Raw genomic sequence first — 24,015 nt, 5'->3', positions numbered from 1 at the left:
CAATATGCTTCTCTGGTCCTGGTTGTCATCTTACGAAAGCTTTCAGGCGCTGTTCCCTCCGATCTTTTCTCTTGGAAAGACTTCTTCATCCAAAATGTGTCCTGAAGAGGTGTAGAGTCCTCTGAACAAGGATGTGACCCTCTTTGCTTACAAACCTTCTGCTTAGCCTAGTGTGTGTTTGCCCTGCCAAGTCTTTCCTTTTTCTCTGAATATCTCAATCACTTGGGAGTGTGATGCAGGAGCCTGCAGCTGTTGGACTGGAGATCATATGAGAGAGCTTCATCTCCAAGAAGTAAATTTCTGGCCCTTTGATTGCCAGGAATGTGGTCTGTGGTTTCTGAATCTTCACAATAAATGGAAAGGAATCTGCCCTGAAACAGCTGGTCTTATGACTTCTGCAAGGTCAGGCTCCTATTTGCATGCTCAAGATGTCTCTTGTCAAGTTTTAGCCCCCATCCTTTTTATGTGAGCATTAAGGTCCTGTTGTGTCTGAACAGGAACCATCACAAGGTGTCCTTCACTCACAGGGTTTTGATTTTTGGGGGGTTTTGGTCATTACACATGGTCTTTGATTTCTGAGTTTTGCATCCTGTGCTTGTCCTTATCTCTGCACTGCAAACGCTGCAGAAAAGAGGTGGGAGATAAGAGCCCACGGTCTCTAAGTAATTTCTATTGGCCTTTTTCACCCCAGCCTGTTGTGGCAATGTCCAGACTGTGTTGCACCAGCATCCTGTACTGCAGACCCTCCCTTCTCTGATTCAGCTCATTGGATCTTAGCTCCTTCAGCAAGGTGCTGATGCTAGCAAAGCCTCAGACAGATGTTTGGGAGCTTAAGGGCAGATGCCTGTCTGGGAGCTCAATGCTCAGGAGGCTTCCAGAAAGCTAAACTGAGCAACTCCATGCTTGTGCAAGTGACTTACTGCAGGAGCACTGTCAAGAATGGTGACATTTGCAGGTTGAAAGCTGTTTCAAGGTTTTCTTTGACAAGGTCCTCTGGTGTAGCCTCTCTGAAGAGGCTGTTCTGTGGAACAGGTTACAGTCTCCTCAAACAATATCAGCTGTTGTCATCTCTCGTCCTTTCTCCTCTGATGTGATCCCACTGGGGATGGACATGAGCCTGAAAACAGGAAAGGGAAGGGAAGCAACTTCAGAGGCCCTTAAATTCACATTATGACAATTTAATTCTCTTTCTGGCTGCTGTTGTTTTGGCTTGGTGTGTTTTTTCCAATGGAGATGAGAGGGGGTGAGTGGATGGAAAAGAAAGGAGCCATTCTCTACAAAGGGCTCTTTTGTTTGGTTGGATTTTAAAGCAAACCTCTCAATGCAGGCATTCCTGACCTCTTGTGCTGGTTGTTTTTGTAAGTCTGTGTCAAGGGTCAAGGCTGGGGTGGCCACTAAAAGAGTGCCAGAGGCTCTCTATGGAACACCTCTCCCTTCCCAAAGGGAGTAAGGGAGACAGACTGATGGGGTGGGAAGCTACAACTCCTTTAATAAAACCACAAAATCTATGCTAGTAGGTATAAAACTAGTAATGAACCCAAACTCCTGATGGCAATTAGTCACCATCATCACAAGGGAAGTCCCACATTGGACATGGTGGTAGATAAGAACTTGATTCAGGAGCTGGATTCTGGTACTGGGTTCAGGAACATGCAGATTGGGATCAAAGGCAGGGATCAAAGGATCAAATGTCCTCCTGGGACATCAGCCGTTGAAGAAGAGAGGTGATCCCTCAGCTTTCTCCTGAAGATGACATCCATAGGCTGCAATCTCTTGGTCAGCTGAGGGTCACCTGTCCTGTCTGCTCCCCCCTGCAGGTGCCAACTCTGGCTTCCTGCACCCCAAGGTGGCACACAAGATATGGCAGTGCTCTTGGTGTGCCCAGAAGCGAGTCTCAGCCAGAGCCTTTCTGCAGCCCAGCCCTTGGCAAGAGCTCTCCCCATCAGCTTCTCCCTGCTAGGAGCAGTCTCTGGCTGTGCAACCCTGCCCTGAACTGCAGAAAGTGCCTCAGTGAGCAGAGCCTGAGCTGAGAAGTCAAATCCCTGAGCAGAATTGGTTCTATTCCATCTCAGGCCAGGACACTCTGCTAGCACTAAGGGCTCAGCACAGTGTGTTACTGCATCAAGTCTACAACCTCAGACTTCTGCTCAGGGAAAAATGAAGTGCTTCACTTTTTCCTGCTCATAGCACCACAAAGATGAGTGATCATTGTGGAGCTCATTAGGAGTGCAGTCCAGAATCCCTATAAAATTGGTATTAAAAAGGCAGGGGGTGAGGTGGGGTTGATAAACCCTCCACAAATGGCTTCTGCTTTGATCTTCTTCCAAGCTTCTGACAAAACTTAACAAAAGCTTTCCAGTTTTTCTTGTTTTGATGAGGCCACAAACGTCTGTTGAAGCAATCTGGTGGCAGGTTGGTGCTTCTAGCTCTGGTCCCAGAAAGTGGTGCACCAGAAAGTGTTTCAAGGCTGGACTGAGTTTCTCCTTCTGCCTTTCAGCATTAAAGCTGTTAATGGTAGATCTGGCTGTGGCAGCTGGAGGGTTGCAGTGCTCTCCCAGAGGGCAGTGCTAACATGACTTTTGTTTTGGCTTACTCCAGGTGTTATTGGGAACAACAAAGCTATAGGGAAGTACATCACAACTATGATCTTTCTGTATTTTGCCTGCCTGCTTCCATCCATTGCCTTTGGGTCACTCAACGACGAGAACACACGAGGAGCTATTGGTAAGTGATGGGTTTGGTGCCTCTGTGCCAGGCTCCCATGGGTTCAAAGTGGGCAGCTGTGCTCACAGCAAAACTGAATGGTTCTTTATTTGAGGAGTAGAACACTGCTGAGGGCTCTGCTAGTTGTGTTCATGATTTCTCTCTGAAGGCTTTGAATATTGTGGTCTGCCTTGGGCTGATACAGAGAGGTTCTGCTGTATTTTTAGATGCTGCTCACTTGGTATCTGTGCAGTTATCTGCACATTTTTTTCTATTCCAGACTTCTGTGCTTTCAGTCCCAGGTGCATTGCCAATAATACCCAAACCACTGGATGATGCTTTTCTCTATCCCAGCTGTGGCCCTGAAACAGTTCATACTGGTAGTGGTTTATGGGAGTCAGAGCTTGAAGTCTTGTTCTGTTTTCTGGTCATGTTTTATGCTAAAACAAACCCTAAAATACAACAGGAAAACCCCCAAACCAAACAATGAAGCCCCCCACACCCACACCCAACTACCACAGTTCAGTATCTGGAAACTTGCTGGTACCAGTTCGCTGGTGAAGGACCACTTCTTGCTGTCATAAAATCAGAGGTAAAGGTTAGCAGGGACCTCTGGAGATGAAATCCAACACCCTAGGACAGGTCACACAGGGACACATCCAGATGGGTCTTGAAAGTCTTCAGAGGAGACTCTACAACTTGTCTGTACAGCCGCCTCCAGCACCCTTACAGGAAAGAAGTTTCTCTTCGTGTTCAGATGGAACCTCCTGGGCTGTAGTTTCTGTTGTCCCTTGTCCTGTCTCAGGGCACCACTGAAAAGAGACTAGCACCTTCTTGACACCCACTCTTCAGATATTTGTAAACATTAATAAGATCCCCTCTCAGTCCTCTCCAGACCAAACAGCCCCAGGTCTCTCAGCCTGTCCTTGTCAGGCAGATGTTCCAGTCCCTTGCTCACTCTCATCGTCTCTGTTGGACTCTCTAGTATAGCCCTGTCCCTCTTGAACTGGGGAAGCCCAGAACTGGACACAGTACTCCAGCTGTGGTCTCACTAGGGCAGAGTAGAGGGGAAGGAGAGCTTCCCTTGACCGGCTGGTCACATTCTTCTGAGTGCACCCCAGATGCACCCTGCTTTCGTCAAGTTTCACCTCCAGACCTCCTAAGTATTGCTCTTACTTGGTAGTGCTTGGCTTCTGTGGCCTCTAAATGCTCCTTAGTCAGGGAGGTGTTGGTTAAAAACCCCTTTCTTGATTCCTTGCAGATGTGCAGAAGACAATTGTTGGCCAGTGCATTGGAGGGCTGCTTTATGCACTCTTCTCAGGGCAGCCCCTGGTGGTTCTCCTGACTACAGCCCCTTTGGCACTGTACATTAACGGTAAGTGGTGGAACTGATGGGACTGGGATGGGTTAGTGTTAGTTGCATTGGTTTAATAAATATTGAAGGACTGCTTCTGGTGCCAGAGGGAGAGGGCTTTGATTCAGGCTTAGTCAGTTGGTTCCTAAAAGAATCATCTTCCCAGATCTCGTGAGAAGCAGCATTTTGTCTGCTTCAAGGAGGAAACCTTCTTCAGCTGATGGTTTTCTTGTGTGGCTGCAGGGAACCAACCTGAGGACAAGAGCCTGAGACAAAAAGGGGATTGGGATTTTGTGGTGCTGGAGGGTGTTAGGGTCTGGTCAGTAACTTTCCAGTCACAGCTGATGTTACTGAGCAGGGGTGTAAAGGAGCAAACTCCGTATCTACAGATGAGCTGTGACTGGTTTGAAAGGCTTAAGTTTTGTCCACACTGCAGTAACAGAGTAAATATGGTGCAAAGCATGAATGAGATCCTGTGCTCAACAGCAACCCAAAGTGTCAGACAGAACAAATGCCAGGGGCTGACTTTTGTGGCCTTGATACCTAGAAAGATGCTTTGAGCAGTGTGGGAGAATATTCTTCCACATGCTTCTCCCCATTTCTACTGGAGAAGGAGGATGGGGACAGTGAGAACAGTTCAGGCTGATCCAGGAGCGTAAGAACAGGGCTTTAGTGATGCCTGCCATAAGTGCATTGTGCTGAAGTCTTGGAATTGGTTGTTTTTGTCATCAGGCAGATGGGAGTCACAGGGTGGTAATGACAGAAGCTTAATCTGCCATGTGAATGCTTTTGGTTTTGCAGTCATCCGAGGAATCTGTGATGACTACAACTTGGATTTCAGTGCTTTCTATGCCTGGATTGGACTGTGGAACAGTTTCTTCCTTGTGATGTACTCCCTCTTTAATTTCAGCCTTCTGATGAAGCTCTTTAAAAGGTAGCTATTTTTCAAGAAGCCCTATTTTGATCCAATTATTCAGCAAATGGAAAAATTATACATTCCACGAGCTCCTTAATTACCAACTTGCCACGGAATGGATTTCTGTGAGATGAGGCTAGTATCACATCAGCTTATTGTTCCAACCTGAAAGAAGCCTTTAAAAACTCACTGGGTTTTGTTTCCTGACTTGGAGTCTAACTAAAACTGGGATAGTTTCATGTTGAATGCATGAATCTGCTGATTTTTTGTTCCCTTTGAATGGGGTTGAATGCAGACTCTGATAATGGTTGTATTCATTCCTGGGATTTCTCCACAGGTCAACAGAAGAAATAATTGCACTTTTTATATCCATCACATTTGTGCTTGATGCCTTCAAAGGCATTATTAAAGGTAAGCCTTGCAGCAGTGGTTTTTCTTGGTTCAGGTCTCTAGTTTGATTAGTTGTCAGAGGGGGATACCTAGCTGCAAATATGCATGATGTTTGCTTGTTCCAGGTTCATTCAGGGTTTTCAGGGGAGGGGAAAATGGGATTGAAGCATCCCTGTGTCAGCAGTTTACCTGGGTGTGCAGAGGTTCAGTTAACTGAGATACAGATAATGTCTTCACAAATGGAGGAACCATATTCATGTTGCTGTGAAAGTCCCTTTTGGTCTGTCCTGGCCAGAAGAAAAAAGTGTCCAGTTTAAAGGCAGTGCATCTGGACCTGTTTCTTTACCACACTGCTAAAGGTGCCTGGTGGGGAGTTGAAAGATGGGCTGAGTTTGCCCATGCTATTGTGAGCTCTGAGGCCTCTTTTATTTGATGGCAGCACAAGGACTGCAGCGCATGCCAGCATGCTCCTAAAGCTGCTGTTCTCTGTCCAGCCACTTAGAACTTCCCCCAGAAACAGGAACCAAGTGGCTATCCAGCTTTGGGCTTCCCTAGTGCCAGGGGACACACTGCTCTTGCTCAGTTGTGTTTTCCTCATCTGTTCATAGCCTTGACTTTTTTGCAAGCTACTCGTGCAGGAAAAGTAGGAGGGAGGGATGTGATGCTGCACAGAGGAGTCAAGCCATGTGCACTCAGGCTGTCCTGGTGACACTTTGTTTTTGCCATGTAGCCCAGCCACCAAAGCTGTGTTTGTTTGATCTTGACATCTGCACTCTGCAGGAAATGGCAGTGAACCTGCTGGAGCAAACAAAGCAAGTTTGTGTTGTTGGAGGGAATTTGAGCGTGCCTTTGGCTTGAAGGGCTCTGTTTCAGTGAGGCCACCACCTGCTTTGCTCTCTCTGAATGTGGGCAACGAGATTCACTTAGCTCTCCTGGATAAACAAACTAGAAATCTGCAGGATCAAGTATTTTAGAGCAAGTCTGTGGTGCAGGCTGAAGGCCTCCACCTGCCACCTTGGCACGTTCTTCTTGCTTTAACTAACATGCAAGAAGTTGAAGTTTCTTCCTTTGTAGACAGTAGGAAGAAGCTCTTGACTGTGAGGGTGGTGAGGCACTGGAATGGCTTGCCCAGAGAAGTTGTGAAGAGCAGTGATTCCAGTGCTAGAAACAAAACACAGAAATAAGCCTTGGGAATCCTTACAGTTCAAATGTGTTGCTTTAAATGAGCTTGATTTTTAAATTGAGGAAGTGAATCCTGGGTTTGTGAAGCACTGGGTCGAAGAGGAGCAGCTCTCCCTCTTTCTCCCTGGTCTGAGGGGCAGAGCTATAAACCAGGTGAAGCATAACATTACTACTGCATGATCAAGCAAGAAAGGAGCTCTTGATTTGCTTTGCTTTGGTTGTCTCAGAGCTGTCCTAATGCTTTGCCTGTGGGCTGTTTGCACAGTTTTCAAGAAATACTACTACCACGGGCGAGCAGGAGACAGCTACCTGGAGAAGGCGCGAGCCGACGCCATCCCAAGCCTCGGCATCAACACCACCTTCTTGATGAACTCCTCTGTCAGCAGATCCATGTCCCTGGAGAATCAAACAGGCACACATGATGTGCATTATGGGCGTGAAACTGCTGTTCTTAGCCTCATGCTGATGCTGGGTACCCTCTGGCTGGGCCACACGCTCTATCAGTTCAAGAAAAGGTGAGTTGCTTGCAGCTCAGACTGCTGCTTGTTACCTGTCAGGAACTGCTCATGGGTTTAGACCTTGGGGGTTTTTTTTGCAACCCAGTAAAATCAGGTGGAACTCTTCCACTGGTGGTGGTGGAAGCCAAAGGCAGAGATGGATTTGGCTGCCCCCCCTGGAAAATGTTAGCAGCAGAACAAAATGTCCAGTCGCTGGGTGATGCCCTTCCGGGTTTGGGTCGGCGTCACAAGTGACTGTTCAGAAAGCTTTGGTGAACCACATGGCTCATGGGTGGTGGAGTCGCCCTCCCTGGAGGTGCTCAAGAGGGGATGGGACGTGGCACTTGGTGCCATGGTTTAGTAGTCAGGAGGTGTTGGATGACAGGTTGGACTTGATGATCTTTGAGGTCTTTTCCAACCTTGTTGATTCTGTGATTTGGTGGGCAAGAATCCCTAGAGGTGCTAGAAGGTCTGTTGGGGACATTGCTTCAGCGTGCTCTTGGGAGTCAAACAACCATCTCTGATTTGAGTTTCACTTTCATTGCCCTTCAAGTTGAAATGCTGAATAAGCAATCAAAGTGAAGTGGAGATGAGACACAAGCTGGTGCTTGGAGGATTTTCTTTTAGCTCACATCTTAGTTTCTTGTTTCTTTGTGGGTTTTGCTTATACATTCAACCCTCAAAGACTACAGATCCCAGGGGATTTAAGGCTGAGTTAAAGACTCGTTCTTCACTCCAAGTGCCTTTTTAGAATTGCAGGATTGGGCTGAATTTTCACTTGTTAAAGCATTGCTAGTAGCTGAACTGAGTGGTGGTCCCTACACAGCGTGGTGTTGATGGAAATGTTCTTGTCTTTGCCTTGCAGCCCCTACTTGCACGCCAGAGTGCGTGAAATCCTGTCCGACTGTGCCTTACCCATCTCCGTTCTGACTTTCTCTCTTGTGGGTTCCTACATCTTCAAGGAAATTGAAAGTAAGTTCTGGTTTTGTTCTCTGGAATGCTGGGGAGTTAGGAAAAAGACAAATCCTGGGCAAACCCTCTGTGCCCCCCAGCCCAAGAGCTCAGATTTCCTCAGCATTAGGTTGAATTCACTCAGCCCCCTGATGAAACGAGGCTGCCTGGAGTCTGCTCTCTAGACAAACTGTTCTATCTCAGTGCAACTTAATGCATCTCTTACAATAAAGACCATCAACAATTTCTGGCAAAGAACAAAGGGCAGAGTAATTAGCAGGCAGGAAGGGTTGTTGCCAGTCATACAGACGTGGAGTTGATGATCCCAGCCTGTCCTCTTTGTCTCCAGTTGACGTTTTCCTCATTTAGGTGAAATGGTGCAGAGCATCTGGGCAGTTCTAAGTTACACAAGGAAATCTAAAAATGAGACCCCATTCATTGGCCAGATAGATCAGCTTTTCCATATCAGGAAGTGATAATGGGGACAGGAATTGCATTGTCCTGTGGTGACGTGAGTGGGTGATGTGAGGAAATGTATGGAAGCAAATAAGAAATGGCTTTTTGTGTTTTTATTGTGATGGCCATTCCATCCAGTTGGATCCCAAAATGATGTGTGGCCATGGGTGGTTTATCCCCAGCCATGGATTTCTTCCAATGGCAGGAAAGTAGGGAGCGTTTTATATTCAAATGCCTTGCGCAGCTTGTTGGATATGAGGAAGTTTCAGACTGCCTCTGTCAGCTGCTGAGCTGAGCAGGAGGGGCGACTGCTGGGTAGGAGTTGAGATTTCCAATCTAACAGCACCTCGCCTCTGTCAAAACCAAGTTTCCCTCTTTTTGTCTTGCTCAAATAATATGTAATGCCTCACTAGGGCTAGCAGTAATCTGTCAAGGCAGGATGGCAGCCAAGTTCTAAGCGGATGAAGGGAAACAACTAAACCAACCCAGGCAGATGAGCCTGCCTTCTGTGGCTTTCTGCTTCTTGCAAGCCAGAGCATCGTGCCTGGTTTGCCACATTGGCTCCCAATAGTTTGTGGTGCGAGTAAAACATTACATGAGTCCATGCCGATGGCTGGACAAGAAGGTGCCTTCTAACATCATTGCTCTCCTCTTTCCAGTGTCCAAATTTAACTACAACCCATCTGAGAGCTTGTTTGTGCTGGCCCCAGTGCAGTCCCTCTCCATTGGGTCAGTGATGAGCGCCATGGGGCTGGGGTTCCTCCTGTCAATGCTCTTCTTCATAGAGCAGAACATCGTCGCGTCGCTCACGAACGCCCCAGAGAACAGGTAATGCTTCTGGTGCTGCTCTTCCTCCTTAGAGGGGCATCCTCAAGCCTCTCTTCAGCATGACTCATCCAAACTTTGCCTGAACATCAGGAGGGATGTTCAGGACATGTTCTTCAGAACCTCTGTTGTCACAGATAAAGGGAAGCTGTACTGCTTAACTCTTCACCATCCCCTACACTAAATTCTGTGGTGGTGAATCAAAAATGCAAAGCAGCCATGAGCTCATCACCGCAGCCTGGTGTTTTATTTGCTCTGCTCATCTGTGAATGGTATTAGAAGGGGTGTGATTGGTAGGTTGAGAGAGGTTCTCCTTCCCCTCTATATTGCCCTGGTGAGGTCACATCTGGAATATTGTGCCCAGTTCTGGGCCCCTCAGTTCAAGAAGGAGCTTAGTGAACTGCTTGAAAGAGTCCAGTGCAGAGCCACAAAGGTGATTAAGGGAGTGGAACATCTCCCTGTGAGGACAGGCTGAGGAAGTTTGGGCTCTTGAGCTTGGAGAGGAGCCTAAGAGGTGCCCTCATTCCTGTTAATACAGGGCAGTGTCAGGAGGACAGAGCCAGGCCAGTCACAGGACAAGCAGCATTGGGGGCAAACTGGAGCAGAGGAGGTTTGACAGGAGCAGAAGGCAAAACTTTGTCACAGTGAAGGTGCTGGAACAGGCTGCCCAGAGAGATTGTGAACCTCCTTCTCTGGAGACATGCAAAACCTGCCTGGGTACATTCCTGGGTGACCTGCCCTCGGGGACCCCGCTCGGGCAGGGGGGTTGGACTGGATGATCTTTCGAGGTCCCTTCCAACCCCTAACATACTGTGTATGTTATGTAGGCATCTTACATGGCTTGAGGTCTGTGGCTGTATCTCCAGGTATTTAGGGGGTGTCTGACACGTGTGGGCACTTGCCCAGCCCTTGCAGTACTGGGATTTGCTGAAGGGAAGTCAGTGACCTGTGTAAATGTCACAGCACGATCCGCTGCAGCTGAGCATCAGCACCGAGCTGTCTGGAGCCGTTAGTCTCCAACTGGAAAGGTGGAAGTCAAGTCCAACAGCATGTCTGATTTATGTGTAAACCCAAGGCAAGATGTTGCACTGTTAAAATATCCCCTCTCTCTGTGCCAGCTGCAGGCAGATGAGCCATGCACATCCATTCTTGCTGCCTTTTTTTTTCCCAGGGAAACTACCACGTCTCGGAGGGTTTGTTGCTAATGTCAGGCGTGGGAGGGTTCTCTCCTTGCATAACACACATTAGCATTCTCCACCTTCTAGCTGGAGTGACATTGAATTAGGGGAAAGAAGACAAGCTGAAATTCAGTTATTCTAATTTGGCTTTCTTTGACCACAGGATTTCCCCCCCCTCCCCCCCCCTTTTATCTTCATTATAGCCCTTAAAGTAGAGCGTTGCATAAATCTGCAATGCAAGTGGGGCTCTCTTTCCTAAGAGGAGCTTCTGGTAAACTTTGAGTGTGTTGTCACTAGAGTGTCTCTGAGGAATGTAAAGTAGCCTTTGGAGTTGTTCATAGTGTTTATCATGGTGCCTCAGTACAGGGCTGAGGTTGGTGTCAGTGTTTGGAGATGGAAAAACCGGGACTTGACACCATCAGAGTGGTACCATCAGAGAATAAAAATACCATTGGCTATCCCAAGCACCTGAGGACTCTGCTGTTTGGTGTCTTACCAAATGTCTTGCCCTTCTCTATGTGCTTTAAAGAATAAACCAAAGCAAGCTTAGACTCACAGACTGGTTTGGGTTGGAAGGGACCTTCAAAGCTCATCCAGTCCAACCCTGCTGCAGTCAGCAGGGACATCTGCAGCTAGAGCAGCTTGCTCAGAGACCTGTCAAACCTTCAACATCTCCATCACCTCCCTGGGCAGCCTGTTGCAGTGTTCCACCACCCTCTTTACTATGAGGGTGGTGGAATTAAGAAGTCTTTCTAATGTCCAAGCTTAAGTGATAGTCCAAGGAGCCTGGGCTGGTGGGGTAGTGTGACAAAACCTAGATGCCTTATCCTAAGCCCTTTCTGTTGAGCTAGCAGAGCCAATCCATTGATCCAAGCAGGTGTATGTTGGCCTTTGTACACAAAAAAACCCCTCTGTGCAGGGCAGGCTGGACAATCAAACCATAACCCTGGGGATGCTGGAGATGCCTTTGCTCTGAGAAGGCAGCACATGGGCAGGGGCTGTGCTTCCCCAGTCTGAGCCAACACAGGAAATGCATTTAAAATCCCACCCTTCCTGCCAGCACCTTCTAACTTCAGAGCCATTGCATTGTGGGCATCTACCTGACTTAGTCACCCTCTGGCCTTCTCAGTGAGTGGAGGTGAGGATTATGAAATAAGGCTTTTTGTTACAAAAATCAACTGCACCCAAGACTTCTGCTGCTCTTGGAGATAGATCTTACCTATCTTCACATGCTGGGTTGTGCCTGCTAGCTCTACATACCTCACATCCTACAGCACCTTGGATGGCTCCAAGTCTCTGCTTAGGTATTGAACAGGGCTTCCTTGGGTGGTATTGAGACACCTAAATGGTGCTCCTTTTGCAGTTCATAGTGCCTGGGGAGTAATTCAGTTGCTCCCTTACGTTGTGTGAAGTTGCCAAGTGGTGTCTGCACCAATGACTGGGCAGAGATGCAGCTGTAGACCTTTAAGCTGCATATCTAAGTCCAAGAGCTGAACCCTTCTCCAGCCTTTTCCCTCAGCCTCTCTCAGGGTATCTGAGCAGTTGGTACCAGATAGATACATTCAGAAAATGGCAAGGTTAAACTAGATGCAAGGTCGGTGTGAGCAGCTGCTCCCTGCGCTGTCCTTGCAAAGTGAAGGTGGTCACTTTCCTTGGTGAAGGCTGCCAGCTTCTCCCTCCCCTGACAAACCAAATGGAGAGGCTGCCCAGCAGTCACCAAAGTGAAGAGCTTATCTCCTGAGCTGACTACCAAGGAAGTTTAATGAATTCATGGCCTATTTTCTTATCATGCAGTAGCAAATTACATAATTAGGGGATTACTGCAGCACACTGAGCACATGTTCTGCCCGTGGGGAAGGAGGGAGATCAGCTTAGAAGCAAGATGAGTGGGAAAGTTCAGTGGCAGTAGTTTGGCAGCCCATGCCCAGGTTTCTAACCACTTCTCCCATGGACTCTGCTAGCAGATAGATGTGATTGAAGAGAGCCTTGCAATGAATCGAGGGGCTAAACACTGCTGAAAGGTTCCTGGGCTGTCATTTCAGTAGGCTGCTTTTCTGCTCAGCACTGTGTTTTCCAGCAGATGGCTGCTTTGGGAGCAAACTATCAAATGTCCTTACCTTCTGTGCTCGGGTAACATGGGCTGCAAAGCAGGAGGAGAGTGAAGTGGCTCTGTGCACGGAGGTGCACTTGGTGCTTAGCGTTTGAGCTCAGGTTCAGAGGGGCAGCCCGCAGCAGGTGTAACTGATGTGGAAAATCTCTTTTCAGGCTGGTGAAGGGCACAGCTTATCACTGGGACCTCCTGCTCGTTGCCCTGATTAACACAGGGCTGTCTGTCTTCGGCCTCCCCTGGATCCACGCTGCCTTCCCTCACTCCCCGATGCACGTCCGTGCCCTGGCGTATGTGGAAGAGAGGGTGGAAAATGGACACATCTATGAGACGTGAGTAGGAACCTCGCAGCTGTCTTGCAGGTCTTTGGGGTTATTTGTGGTTTCCTAAGCCTGTGGGTTACATAGCTGGGGAGTTAGCTGTCATCCTGAATCATAGGATTGTCTAGGCTGGAAAAGATCTTTAAGATTTAACCACCTCCAGGTGGTTGGGGCCCCTGTCCCTGGAGGTGTTTAGGACCAGGCTGGATGAGGCTCTGGCCAGCCTGATCTAGTGTGGGGTGTCCCTGCCCATGGCAGAGGGGTTGGAGCTAGATGATCCTTGTGGTCCCTTCCAACCCTGACCGATACTATGAAGATTGAGTCCATCCATTAACTCTACTCCCCTGAGTCCAGCACTAAGCCATGTGCCCAAGCACCACATCCACACAGCTTTTAAATCCTTCCAGGGAAGGGGACTTAACCACCTCCCTGGGCAGCCTGTTCCAGTGTAAGAAAACCCTTTTTCACTGAAAGGGTTGTCAGAATGTGCAGCCTAAACCTCCCCTGGTGCAGATTGAGGCCATTCCCTCTCTTCTATCACTGGTTACTTGGGAGAAGAGACCAACACTCGAGTCACAACAACCTCCCTTCGGGTAATTGTAGACAGCAATAAGGTGTCCTCTCAAGAGACCCATAAGATATGAAGGTGGAGGGCAGATGGCTCCAGATGAAGCCACCTCAACCAGCTTGCTCTGTGACCCCACTTCTTGCTCCTTCACCAGAGTGAGCAAGCCACAAAGTGATGCTCTTGCAGGCGGCGGAGCCTGCAGCATTCCAGAGCAAACTGTTCTGTGGGACAGCCAGCCAAGGCCTTTTTCAGTTTTATCTTGTGGAAAGCTGAAGAGATGCTTTGGCCAGATCTTTCCAGACATCTTCACCACAGAAACTCCATTCTCATTCATTGCCTGAAAGGAATGGTGGTTATTACAAAGGGCAGGAAAAATGCAGTATTTTTTCTTGCAGAGCTCCCATAGCATCACCCAGCATGTGTCAGGAAGGCAAGCTGCTGGCTGAATTCTCTTGGCTTCAGCAGAGCTGGCTGTGAAGCTCTGCCCAGCTCCCACCATTCTGTCTGAAAGGAGGCTTTTGCTGCTCTGTGTTGTCCAACACTCTCTTTTCAGAGACTTATTTAAAACAATAATTTAAAAGCTAATTTCTCATGAAGCCTGCTCCAGAGCAGAGATTATCTGGTCTGTTTGATCTCAGTGTGTTACAGCTGAGTGCTTTTACCTCAAGTGGTAATTTCCACTCACATGCCATTAGTTTTAATTATCCTGTCTTGGTTTCCATTTTCAGAGTTGCCACTTACCAAAAGTGAGGCTAAGTGGTCATTTACTTTGAGGGATGGAGTAAGTCTGTGTTTTCATTTCAGTCTCACTTTTTTGCTGTTCTTGGTGCCAGCTGGCCCAGCCCAACCTGACACAGCAGCTTTTTGAGTCAGTGATGGACAGATCTCAGCTTCCACACCTGGAAATGGCTGATTCCTGCTGCTCCCCGCAATCCTTTTACCTTTCCTAGGAGTCCCTTGGGCTCATATTCCCGTTTAGTATGTGTGGGGGTGAGTTGCTTCCACAACTAGATACAGATATTTGTCTTGGTTAAATGCTGAACCTACTGCAAAACACCTTTGTAGTTTGAGATCTGTAGGGTTTTCATCCATGATCATGGTGCCCAGTAGGCTGACCTGCTTGAAAGCACCTCCATGGAGGCCTCAGAGTGCTGGTGGACAAGTTAACTGTGAGCCAGCCAATGGTCTCCTGGGGTGCATTAAGAAAAGTGTGGCCAGCAGATTGAGAAAGGTTCTCCCCTTCTGCTTTACCCTAAGGAGGCCACATCTGGAGTACTGGGTCCAATTCTGGGCTTCCCAGTTTGAGAGACAGGGAACTACTGGAGAGAGTCCAGTGGAGGCTACAAAGCTGCTGAGGGGCCTGGAGCATCTCTGGGAGGAGGAAAGGCTGAGAGCCCTGGGGCTGTTGAGCCTGCAGAAGAGCAACCCCAGAGGGGATCTGATCAGTGCTGGTCAATAGCAATCAATTGGTCAAGAGGATGGAGCCAGACTCTTGTCAGTGGTGCCCAATGGCTGAGCAAAGGGCAGTGGGCACAAACTGGTACCCAGGAGGCTCCATCTGACCACGAGGATAAAATTATTTGGTTTAAGGCTGCTGGAGCCCTGGAGCAGGCTGCCCAGAGAGGTTGGAGAGTCTTAAACTTGCCTGGATGCAATCCTGGGCAAGCTGCTGTGGGTGCCCTGCTTTAGCAGGGGGGTTGGACTGGGTGATCTCCAGAAGTCCCTTCCAACTCTGCAGCTCTGATCTGCTCTGGGGTACCTGTGCTCAGTTTCTTTGAGATGCAGAATTTACACTTTGAAAATCCACGTACCAAGCCTCCACCTTGTCTCCCCTTTGATCAGTTTAATACTTGGTGGCCCTTTTTCTGTCTCCCCACCAACTGTCTTGGTTCTGCAGAGGGCTAAGGGACAAGCTGGCCTCACCAAGCATGTACCCTCCCAGCATAGCTCTTCCTTTGCTGCAGACTGATGTCTGTAACTGAGTGCTTTGAGGTGGAGGCTGGGAGTGCGAAAGGGAGCGAGGATTGCCTCCTTATTTCAGCTCCCTTTTGGGACTGAAGCTTTTTGTTCTCTGCAAAGCACTGAGCTATAAACAGGGGGCTCTGAGCAATGTTGTCATCTCTTTTTCTTTTTTCCCTCTCATAGCCAGCTCTGCTGAAAAAGAAACCTCCTGAAGCTCAATTAGAAAATCAGGAGCTCTTTCAGCACTGGCTCCCTTGGCAGGTTTCTTCTTGTGCTCAAATCAAAGGTCTCAGTGAGGATGATGATATAAACAAGTATAAAGATCTGTCATAACAAAAGCAGAGTTTTCTTCTCCCCTGTAGAGTAACCATTTGAGTTTCATACAGCGGTCTGCAAGCAGGCTCTCGCTGCTCTTACAGAGAAGGTCAGGAATGGCTAATCCCAGATGTGAAGGATTGTGGGGAAACGAGTCTGGATTATGCTCTTTGATCTCTGTGACTTCATTTCCATTGCAGCACAGACTTTCTGGAGCCATTTCCTCAAGGGCCAAACCAGATACTGGACACATGCAAATGGCAGAGTTGGTTCTGTTGACTTAATGTGCGTGTGATGGAAACAAGGTGCTAGAATCAGCAGAAGAATGATTTGAGGCTGGAAACTTCAGCTGTAGAGATTTCCTGCTTTGTCTATTATGAGCAATAGTCTCTGTGTTCTGATAAGAAATTCCAAGCTACTTGAACAACCTGAAAGAGGGTAGATGTAGATTCAATGGCAGAAAGGTGGTCTTTACTGTCAGAGTGCTGAGGTTGCCCACCTGGATGCTCCATCCCTCAAAGTGTTCAAGGCCAGGTTGGATGGAGCTTAGAGCAGCCTGATCTGGTGGAAGGTGTCCCTGCCTGTAGCAGGAGCGTGGGAACTAGATGATCTTTGAGGTCCCTTCCAACCCAAACCATTCTAAGTGGCAGTAGTAGCTGCAGTACCTCTTGTATGTGATCAAACACTCTTCAGTGCTGTGATTGCTGCATCAAGAAATTACAGCAGAAAAGCTCTTGAACTTCAAAAATCTCTCACCCAAGGGGTGTTTCTCTGAGCTGTTCTCTGCTTGCAGGCTTACACCTGATTGAAATGTGGTGGCTTCATGTTGAACTTTGATCCAAACCTCTTTGGTTTGCTTAACTTCACTTGAAAGGAACCTGCAGACTTGTGTGTGCTCAGGCTAATGCTTTCAGGTCATGAACATCCCCAGCAGTGGGTTAGATCTTTGCCTGAAACAGCAGAAGTGCTTCCTCTGTAGCTTCCACAGTGATGAATCCAGGGGAGCTTACTTGTAAGGAAGACTCTCAAAAGCTTAATATTGAGGGAATTCACTGGGAAACAATCTTCTGCAGGGCAGAAAGGATTATCAAGTCCCAGCAGTGCAAATAGAACAGAGGGAAATGTGTTTTGATAGACCTTGACTTGGGACTAGAGGTTCTTTAAGGTCCCTCCAAACCATTCTGTGATCTTGTAGCTGGCTCTTGTGTTAGTCCTGAGTGTTTTGTGTACAGGATTAACTCAGAATGTGAGGTCTCACACCCAGGGAATGAGACCACTAGATGACACCTGAAGAGTGTTTGAACAAGAATTGCTCTTGATGGTGGGAATTCCTCACTACCTTATCCATCACTAGCTGGATTTATCTTCTCAATAGCATTAGGAGTGTTCTCCATCTGTATGTATAAGTGGTCTGGAAAATGAGAGGTTTCTTTCCTCCTGTTGTTTCTGGTAAGTTGTTTTTCATCCTAGGAGATCCTCACAGGTTTAGTTGAAGAGAAAAGAAAACAAAGCATCTTCCTTTCAGCCCCCATGTAGGCTCTGAATAGTGCTGCATGCTTTCATGTCAATCTTTTTTCCCACCCATCAAAAACCAACCAGTCTGTAGTCTGTCAGCTCTGGAAAATTTGCATTAATTATATGTTTTGCATGGTAATAAGCAGTTTTCAGCACAACTGCTGTTCTCCACAGCAGAATTCTGTTTCTAGCTCTCTGTGTAGTGCTCTCAGCATTCCCTTGCACACAAACAAGATGATCTCCATGTACAGCAGCAATGCTGACTCGCAGGCAGGAGTGTGCAGGCTGCTATTCCCCATGAGTTCATTAGATCCTGTAGGAGTCAGGGAGACTTCTCCTGGATGGAAGCCAATTGCATATGCACTGGGTAAAGCAAGAAAGGTACTGCCCAGGAAGAGGAGCCTTGCCTGGGTTTTGGAAGTGGTTTTTTTCCTCTGCAATGTGCTAAACAGAATTAGTGTAAGGGGCAGCTGAGTTCAGGATAGGATCTGTGAAGCTTTTGCAGAAGGGGAATTTGGCATTTTTCCAGTTGCTGTGTTTGAGCTGTGGATTAAGTGCTTGGCCTGGAGCCAGCAGAGCTCTGCCTTCTCAGTGTCAGCACGGGGCCAGAAGTGCTGATCTCAGGCTGTGGAGATGAGTTTCCCTTTCCGAGTGGCACGTGTCCCGCGCCCATACGGAGCGGTGAGCCCCAGCAGTAAGCTCACATGGATCCTGGGACTTCATCCTACTCCCCTAATCCCTGTTTTCTTGCTTTCAGGATTGTGAGTGTGAAGGAGACCCGGCTGACAAGTCTAGTGGCAAACTTCTTGGTTGGCCTCTCGCTCCTGCTCCTTCCTTTCCCTCTTCAGTGGATCCCAAAGCCAGTCCTCTATGGCCTCTTCCTCTACATCGCCTTGACCTCCATTGATGGGAACCAGCTCTTTGAAAGGGTGGCTCTCCTGCTCAAAGAACAGGTACACAGCCTGCAGGAGCACCAGCCTGCTGGCACACAGAAGGAAATCATATTAACAGCTTCAGCAGCAAACTCCTTGAGGAGAAATTCTTTGCTGCGAGGCTGGTGAGACTGGCACAGGCTGTCCAGAGAAGTTGTGCATGTCCCATCCCTGAAAGTGTTCAAGGCCAGGTTGGATGAGACCTTGACCAACCTGGGCTAGTGAAAGGTGTCCCTGCCCATGGCAGAGAGGTTGGAACTGGATGATCTTTAAGCTGCCTTCCAACCTAAACCATTTTATGACTCTGTGAAATGGTGCCAGGGGCTACAGTGGAGAGTCAGTTGCATTCTCCCTTCCCTTGCCACAAAGGCATCTGAGCTTTCTTGTTCTGAGCAAGGCCTCAGGTGTGATCCTTCAATATTTAGTTTAAGAATTGCTCACTGAATGTAGGGTGCTCATGAGCTTTAGACCCTGGTGCTGTGATGCCACACATTTAGGGACTGCTGATCAAACACACTCACCAGCACACACTTAGTGTCACTGCTAATCTTTCCCTTCCCCAGCAGAGTCTCACGACAGGTAAAAGTCTTGCTGCATTTTGCCACTTCGATTCTGAGCTGTGTGGAAAAACCAGGTGGTAGGGTTTTTAAAGGCAGCATGCAATAGCTTGGATTGTTGAAACCCTTCTGATGTGGGATGGAAACAAATCTGGAGGATCTTTTCAAACCCTCTCTATTACAAGTGCTGGGAAGGTGTCAGTTTGCAGCGTGGGCAGCACCCAGGAGCCAGAGCGAGCCTCCAGCTCACCTTCTCTTATGCAGAAAGGGTCAAGGGCTTAATGAGCTCAACATTGGCTCTGCATCTCTGCTAATCTACTTTGATCTCTGGTATTACATCCCTGAGATGGCATTTGTCATGTCAGTTTTTCAGTGAGGGTTGACTTGCTCCTGTTGGATGTGGACTATTACTTCTGGGTTTAGTACAAATCCTGTGTGGAATTTTCCAAGCCTCGGTATGGAAAGAAGTATCCTCAAACATGGAGGTCTCCCTTTTGCTGGAAACCCTTTAATGAGTCATGGCACAATCTGAAATCCATTGAGGCTGTGCTGGTGCCAGGAGACAGTCGCTCACACTCTTCATTGATGTATAGACAGTGAGTCAAAGCCTGCGCTCAGAGCCGAGCAGGCAACTGTCAAAGGCAGCCATGAGTGGCATTTAGCTTATTCATGGCACTTCTGCTCCCCCACACATGCTTGCTCAAAAGGGAATAGCTTGAATGAGCTGAAGATCACTGCAGTCTCAGTACAGCCTCTTCCCACACCTCCCTGATCTAATCTCCTGGTCTTGCCCTCCTGGGGTTCAGCCAAGAGCTGGAACCCCACGGGGTGAGCGTGGAATCTGATCGGCAAAGGCCGGAGGGCTGTAAAATAATGAGGAGAAACCATCCAGCGGTAGCAGCACCTGAGCACACCTGCTTGCCAGCAGCCCTCTGCACATCCCCACAGGCACTTCATGTAGTGCTGCATAGCCCTGATAATCCTGCTTAGGGATCTCGTTGCAGTGCTTACCAAGATGTTTTATTGCACTCCAGATGCTCCCAAAGGTCATCTTAGCTGTGTGGTGCGTCGTGTCTTCTCCAGGTTTCTAGTGCTGTCATCCCCTGTGTGCTGCTGCCACTGCTGGAGTTTAAGGCACTTTAACCCTGCAGATCCCACATCCAGCTGTTGAACCTGTCCAGGGCTCTGTGTGTGTGAATTGATGATTTCCTTAAGCCCCTGGTTCAGAAGCCTCTGCCACGCTCTGCAGCCACGAGTCCAAGGTGCTGCCCATCTAACATGGAATTGCTTCTCTTCCAGACTGCCTATCCTCCGACACACTACATCCGCAGGGTGCCCCAGAGGAAGATCCACTACTTCACAGGCTTGCAGGTGCTGCAGCTTCTCATCCTCTGTGGGTTTGGCATGTCACCCTTGCCCTACATGAAGATGATCTTCCCGCTCATCATGATAGGGATGATCCCAATCAGGTATGAAGCTTGGCTCTCTTTTTTCCTGTCTCCCATGCCTTTTCTTTTCAGGCTTGGAATGCAGGAACTCTGAGTGCTCTAGAAGGGCAACCAGTGCTTTCTGAAGTAGCCAGGTGCTGATTCCTTCATTAGCTGCTCAGGCTTGAGGAGGAATAGTGCAGAGTCTGATTTCACTGAGGCTGAGTCTTCATTAAAGGGCTCTGGGCTGGCAGGTGTTCTTCCAACTACAGAGAGGCAGATGGGTCTCCTTGTGCAGTTTGTGAGATGCCTGATCTTCCTGAGCAGCTGTAGTCTAAGCCTTTTCTCTAGGTTGCATTTCAAATATTCTCTGTTGGTTTGTGTGAAGGGTTGGGGATGGGATGGCCACCAGAGGAGTACCAGATGTTTTCCATGAACCCCTGTGCCTTCCCACAGGGAAGAGAAAGGGAGTAAGGAAGAGAGACCAATGGGATGGGAAAGAAACTAAACAGTTGCAATGGAAATGAGAACAATCCAATGAAACAGAGACAAAGAGATACAAACCAATATCCAATCCAACCCCTGATGGCAATGGTGGCACTATTGTCACACTGATGCTGGGGGGCAGGCACTGGGGAAGTCCCAGACTGGACTCAGCAGCAGATGGGAACCAGATTCAGGAGCTGGATGCTGGAACTGGATTCAGGAACACACTGGTTGGGATTGAAGGCAGAAGGGACAGAGTTCCCCTGGGTCAAGAACCATTGAAGAGGAGGCTTGACTCTGGTGATGCCTCAGCTTTCTGCTGAAGATGATGTCCATGGGCTGCAACCCCTTGTTGGTCAGTGTAGGGCAATTTGTCCTGCCCACTTCTCCCTGTAGGTGCCACCTTTGGCTCCCTGCACCCCAAGGAGGCACACAAGATGTGGCAGTGCCCTTGGTGTGCCCAGGAGCAAGTCTCAGCCAGAGCCTTTCTGCAGCCCAGCCCTTGGCAGGAGCTCTCCCCATCAGCTTCTCTGGGCTAGGAGCATAGCCTGGCTGTGCAACCCTGCCCTGAGCTGCAGAAAGTGCCTCAGTGAGCAGAGCCTGAGCTGAGAAGTCAAATCCCTGAGCAGAATTGGTTTTGCTGCAGCTCAGACCACGATACTTTGCAATTTGATTTTCTAAGGCCTCTGCTCAGAGCAGAGCTGGAAACTTTTAAGAAGGTTTCTAAGGCAGTGCTGTGATGACATTATAGACTTCCTGCACTGCTGAGTGCTGTTGCCAATGAGCAGTTAGGTCAGGCTGGCCACATTTAGTCTTAAAATGTATCTTTAAACCTGGGAGGACCCCACAGTATCTTGCAGTCCTCAGAGAGAATCACTGAGAAATTTAACTAATTTCTTCCTTGGTGTTCATTAACAGTGACTGCCCATCACTCTCCACTTAAATCATTCATGCTCTCCATCCTTTGGATGTAATGAGAAGCCATAATAGGATCTTGGAAAGAAGAAATCTGTTTCCAGTCCATTTGAATATTTTTAGGCCAGAATGATATGCAGTGGTATCTGCTTTGTCTCTGAGCTGGCAGTCTTGGAGATTGCCTGTCTGATCTCCAAGTTCAGGGCTACCAATGTCAGGGAACCTTTTGTGGCACTTTCCTTGCCTGATAAGGATGGGCCTGGCTCTTCCTAGACCAAAAGCAAATGTCAAAGCTGCCGTGGCTCTCCACAGGACTGGGTTAAAGCTCTTTGGGCTGGGCTTTCCAAAGTCAACACCACCAGCTGACAAGTCTTGGGACAGCCAAAGTGTTACCTGACTGTAAACAAGCACTGATGCTGCCTCTCTGGTTCCACCTTAGGTATAACCTGCTGCCCAGGATCATTGAAGCCAAGTACTTGGATGCTATGGATGCAGAGCACTGAGGAGTGCTCCGTGGGCAGAGCAGCAAGGACAGCTCCCTGTGAGCCGGAAGGCAGCGCCCAGGCGTGGAACAATCTCTGCAGTTCTTTCTCTCACCACTTTCTTTCTGCTCTATTATGGCATTGGTAATGCACATAGAGACCAAATGAGCCTCGAAGGGTCAGACCAAAACAGCCTTGGACTTGAGAGGTCGATGCTCTTTGGAGCTGAGGCGAGCAAGCTTTATGGAAAATGCCACTTTCCGCACCCCGAAACTGGAAGCCCTAAAGATCAGCAGGTCCCTGTGGTTGGAGCATGCCCTCTCAGAGCTGTGTTCCTTAGTTTGACGGGGGGAGGGAAGTGGGGGGTATCTTTTCTTTGGTTCTTTTTTCAATGCACCATGTTCCCTTTCTTCCTAAACCACTCCAAGGACAGCAACTGACCCTTCTTCTACAGAGTGCCAGTCCTGTGCTGGCCCTTTGAATGCAATTTCCTGGGCATCCAGTATTTCCAGATCGGTGTTCTGGGTGGGATGGCCTCACGCTGAACCACTGATGTCAGAAGAGGTGTCTGGACATCTCTTTAGCTTAGCAGGGTTGGAAACAGTTCTGATTTGTCCTAATACAATCCACAGCTTTGGATGAATGTTTAATTCCTGTGAATGAGCTGGAAATGTTCAGAGGTTGGGCTCACGTGGTGGTGCTGCTGAAATGGCATCGGGGTCTAAGCTATTTGGGAATGATTTTGGGTCTCTCTACCATGACTTCTCCTGTAGTTTTGCACAGCTGCAGCCTTCTGGCTTGCACCCAGAGTCTGAAACATGTCAAAGGGCAGTTGTGTTGATGGTTGCATATACAGATGTACAGTAGTGCCTATGTGTACATATATACATATGGATTTGTGTATATATTTTGCATAGATATACAAATAGGCCTGATTCTCTCAAAATAGCAGAGGTGTTTTGTGTAGTCAGTGTTACCTGTGCTGCCTTGACCATATTCTTCTTCTCTGCTTCAGTGCTGCTTTTTTCTCATTTGAGATATGGTTGTGTGTTTTGGGTTGGTTTTTTCCCCCCCTTTGGAAGCTGCTCAGTTATTGTTTTTGTTCCCTGTGTTGCTTTATTCAAGGTGTTCCTTTACTGTCTTCTTCCCATGCCTTGAGACCTTCATCGCTCTGTCTTGATGCTCCAGTGTGTGGATTTTGCATTTGATTTTCATGTACAGCATGCAGTGAAAGATTTCCTCTTTCACCTAACCAATATTTGTTGGTCATTTCATTGTTTCTGTTCTGTAGCTGATCTCTGGATTTTTCCCCCCTCCCAGGTGTTCTATTTCTGGATGAATCTATCTTCTGCTGCCTTTTAGGTTTCAGTTTATTTAATTTTTGCTTGTACTATGGTCAGTTTTCTTATCTGGAGTACTGTGAAACAAGCTGCCCTTTAGCTCAGTGCTTGCCCTTTGCTGCACACTACAGATCACAGCTGAAGTGTTAAGATAAAAGTGGACCTCTGAAGAGAATGAACTTTGAAAACAGTAAAAATGAGGGAAGGAAAGGACTATAGCATGGAATGCAAATGTGGTATTAGCACAGAGAAGTGTTTCTTACCCATTGCTTGCCCAGTAGATGGTGTGGTCTTGATCAGCACACACCCTCCTGGTTGGGTGTTCCTTTGCATGAGGAGGAAGACCAACTCTGTAGTGAGGGAGGAAGGCATTGGATAAAAAGCTCCTGCTGCTGCAACTAAGCCAGACTCAAGCCACTGAAGATTTGGTGTATTTGCACTAAGTATCAGAGAGTATTTCATCTTAGTGTTTCATCTTCATGCATCTGCCTGTTGGCTGTAAGACATGGATGGAAGCCTAGATTATTTTTTACCCCCTGTTCATATGAAACTCTTCATCTTTGTGTTGGTACTAGATAGAGGAGAGCAGTAAGAGTGTTCCCTGAGAACATAGCCATGGTTTAGGTCTCCCCAAGCA

The 24,015-nt window shown here is 48.0% G+C and overlaps 1 protein-coding gene across 1 annotated transcript in view; it reads left to right on the top strand.

Moving 5' to 3' along the window:
* SLC4A11 (solute carrier family 4 member 11) overlaps nt 1-22,377 on the top strand; it is an 80,975-nt gene extending 58,598 nt beyond the window's left edge. Inside the window, exons 10-20 of the mRNA XM_054172417.1 lie at nt 2,599-2,724; nt 3,965-4,078; nt 4,859-4,991; nt 5,311-5,384; nt 6,811-7,060; nt 7,908-8,014; nt 9,109-9,277; nt 12,718-12,891; nt 17,997-18,192; nt 20,028-20,197; nt 21,996-22,377. Coding sequence (XP_054028392.1) covers nt 2,599-2,724; nt 3,965-4,078; nt 4,859-4,991; nt 5,311-5,384; nt 6,811-7,060; nt 7,908-8,014; nt 9,109-9,277; nt 12,718-12,891; nt 17,997-18,192; nt 20,028-20,197; nt 21,996-22,059 — 1,577 coding nt within the window. The 3' untranslated portion in view covers nt 22,060-22,377. The remainder of the gene's footprint in view (nt 1-2,598; nt 2,725-3,964; nt 4,079-4,858; nt 4,992-5,310; nt 5,385-6,810; nt 7,061-7,907; nt 8,015-9,108; nt 9,278-12,717; nt 12,892-17,996; nt 18,193-20,027; nt 20,198-21,995) is intronic.
* The last annotated feature ends 1,638 nt before the right edge of the window (nt 22,378-24,015 follow it).

Source organism: Dryobates pubescens, chromosome 23 (genome assembly GCF_014839835.1).
Source record: "Dryobates pubescens isolate bDryPub1 chromosome 23, bDryPub1.pri, whole genome shotgun sequence".
In the NCBI taxonomy this organism is placed as follows: domain Eukaryota; kingdom Metazoa; phylum Chordata; class Aves; order Piciformes; family Picidae; genus Dryobates; species Dryobates pubescens.
This window is presented reverse-complemented; position numbering and strand designations above follow the sequence as displayed.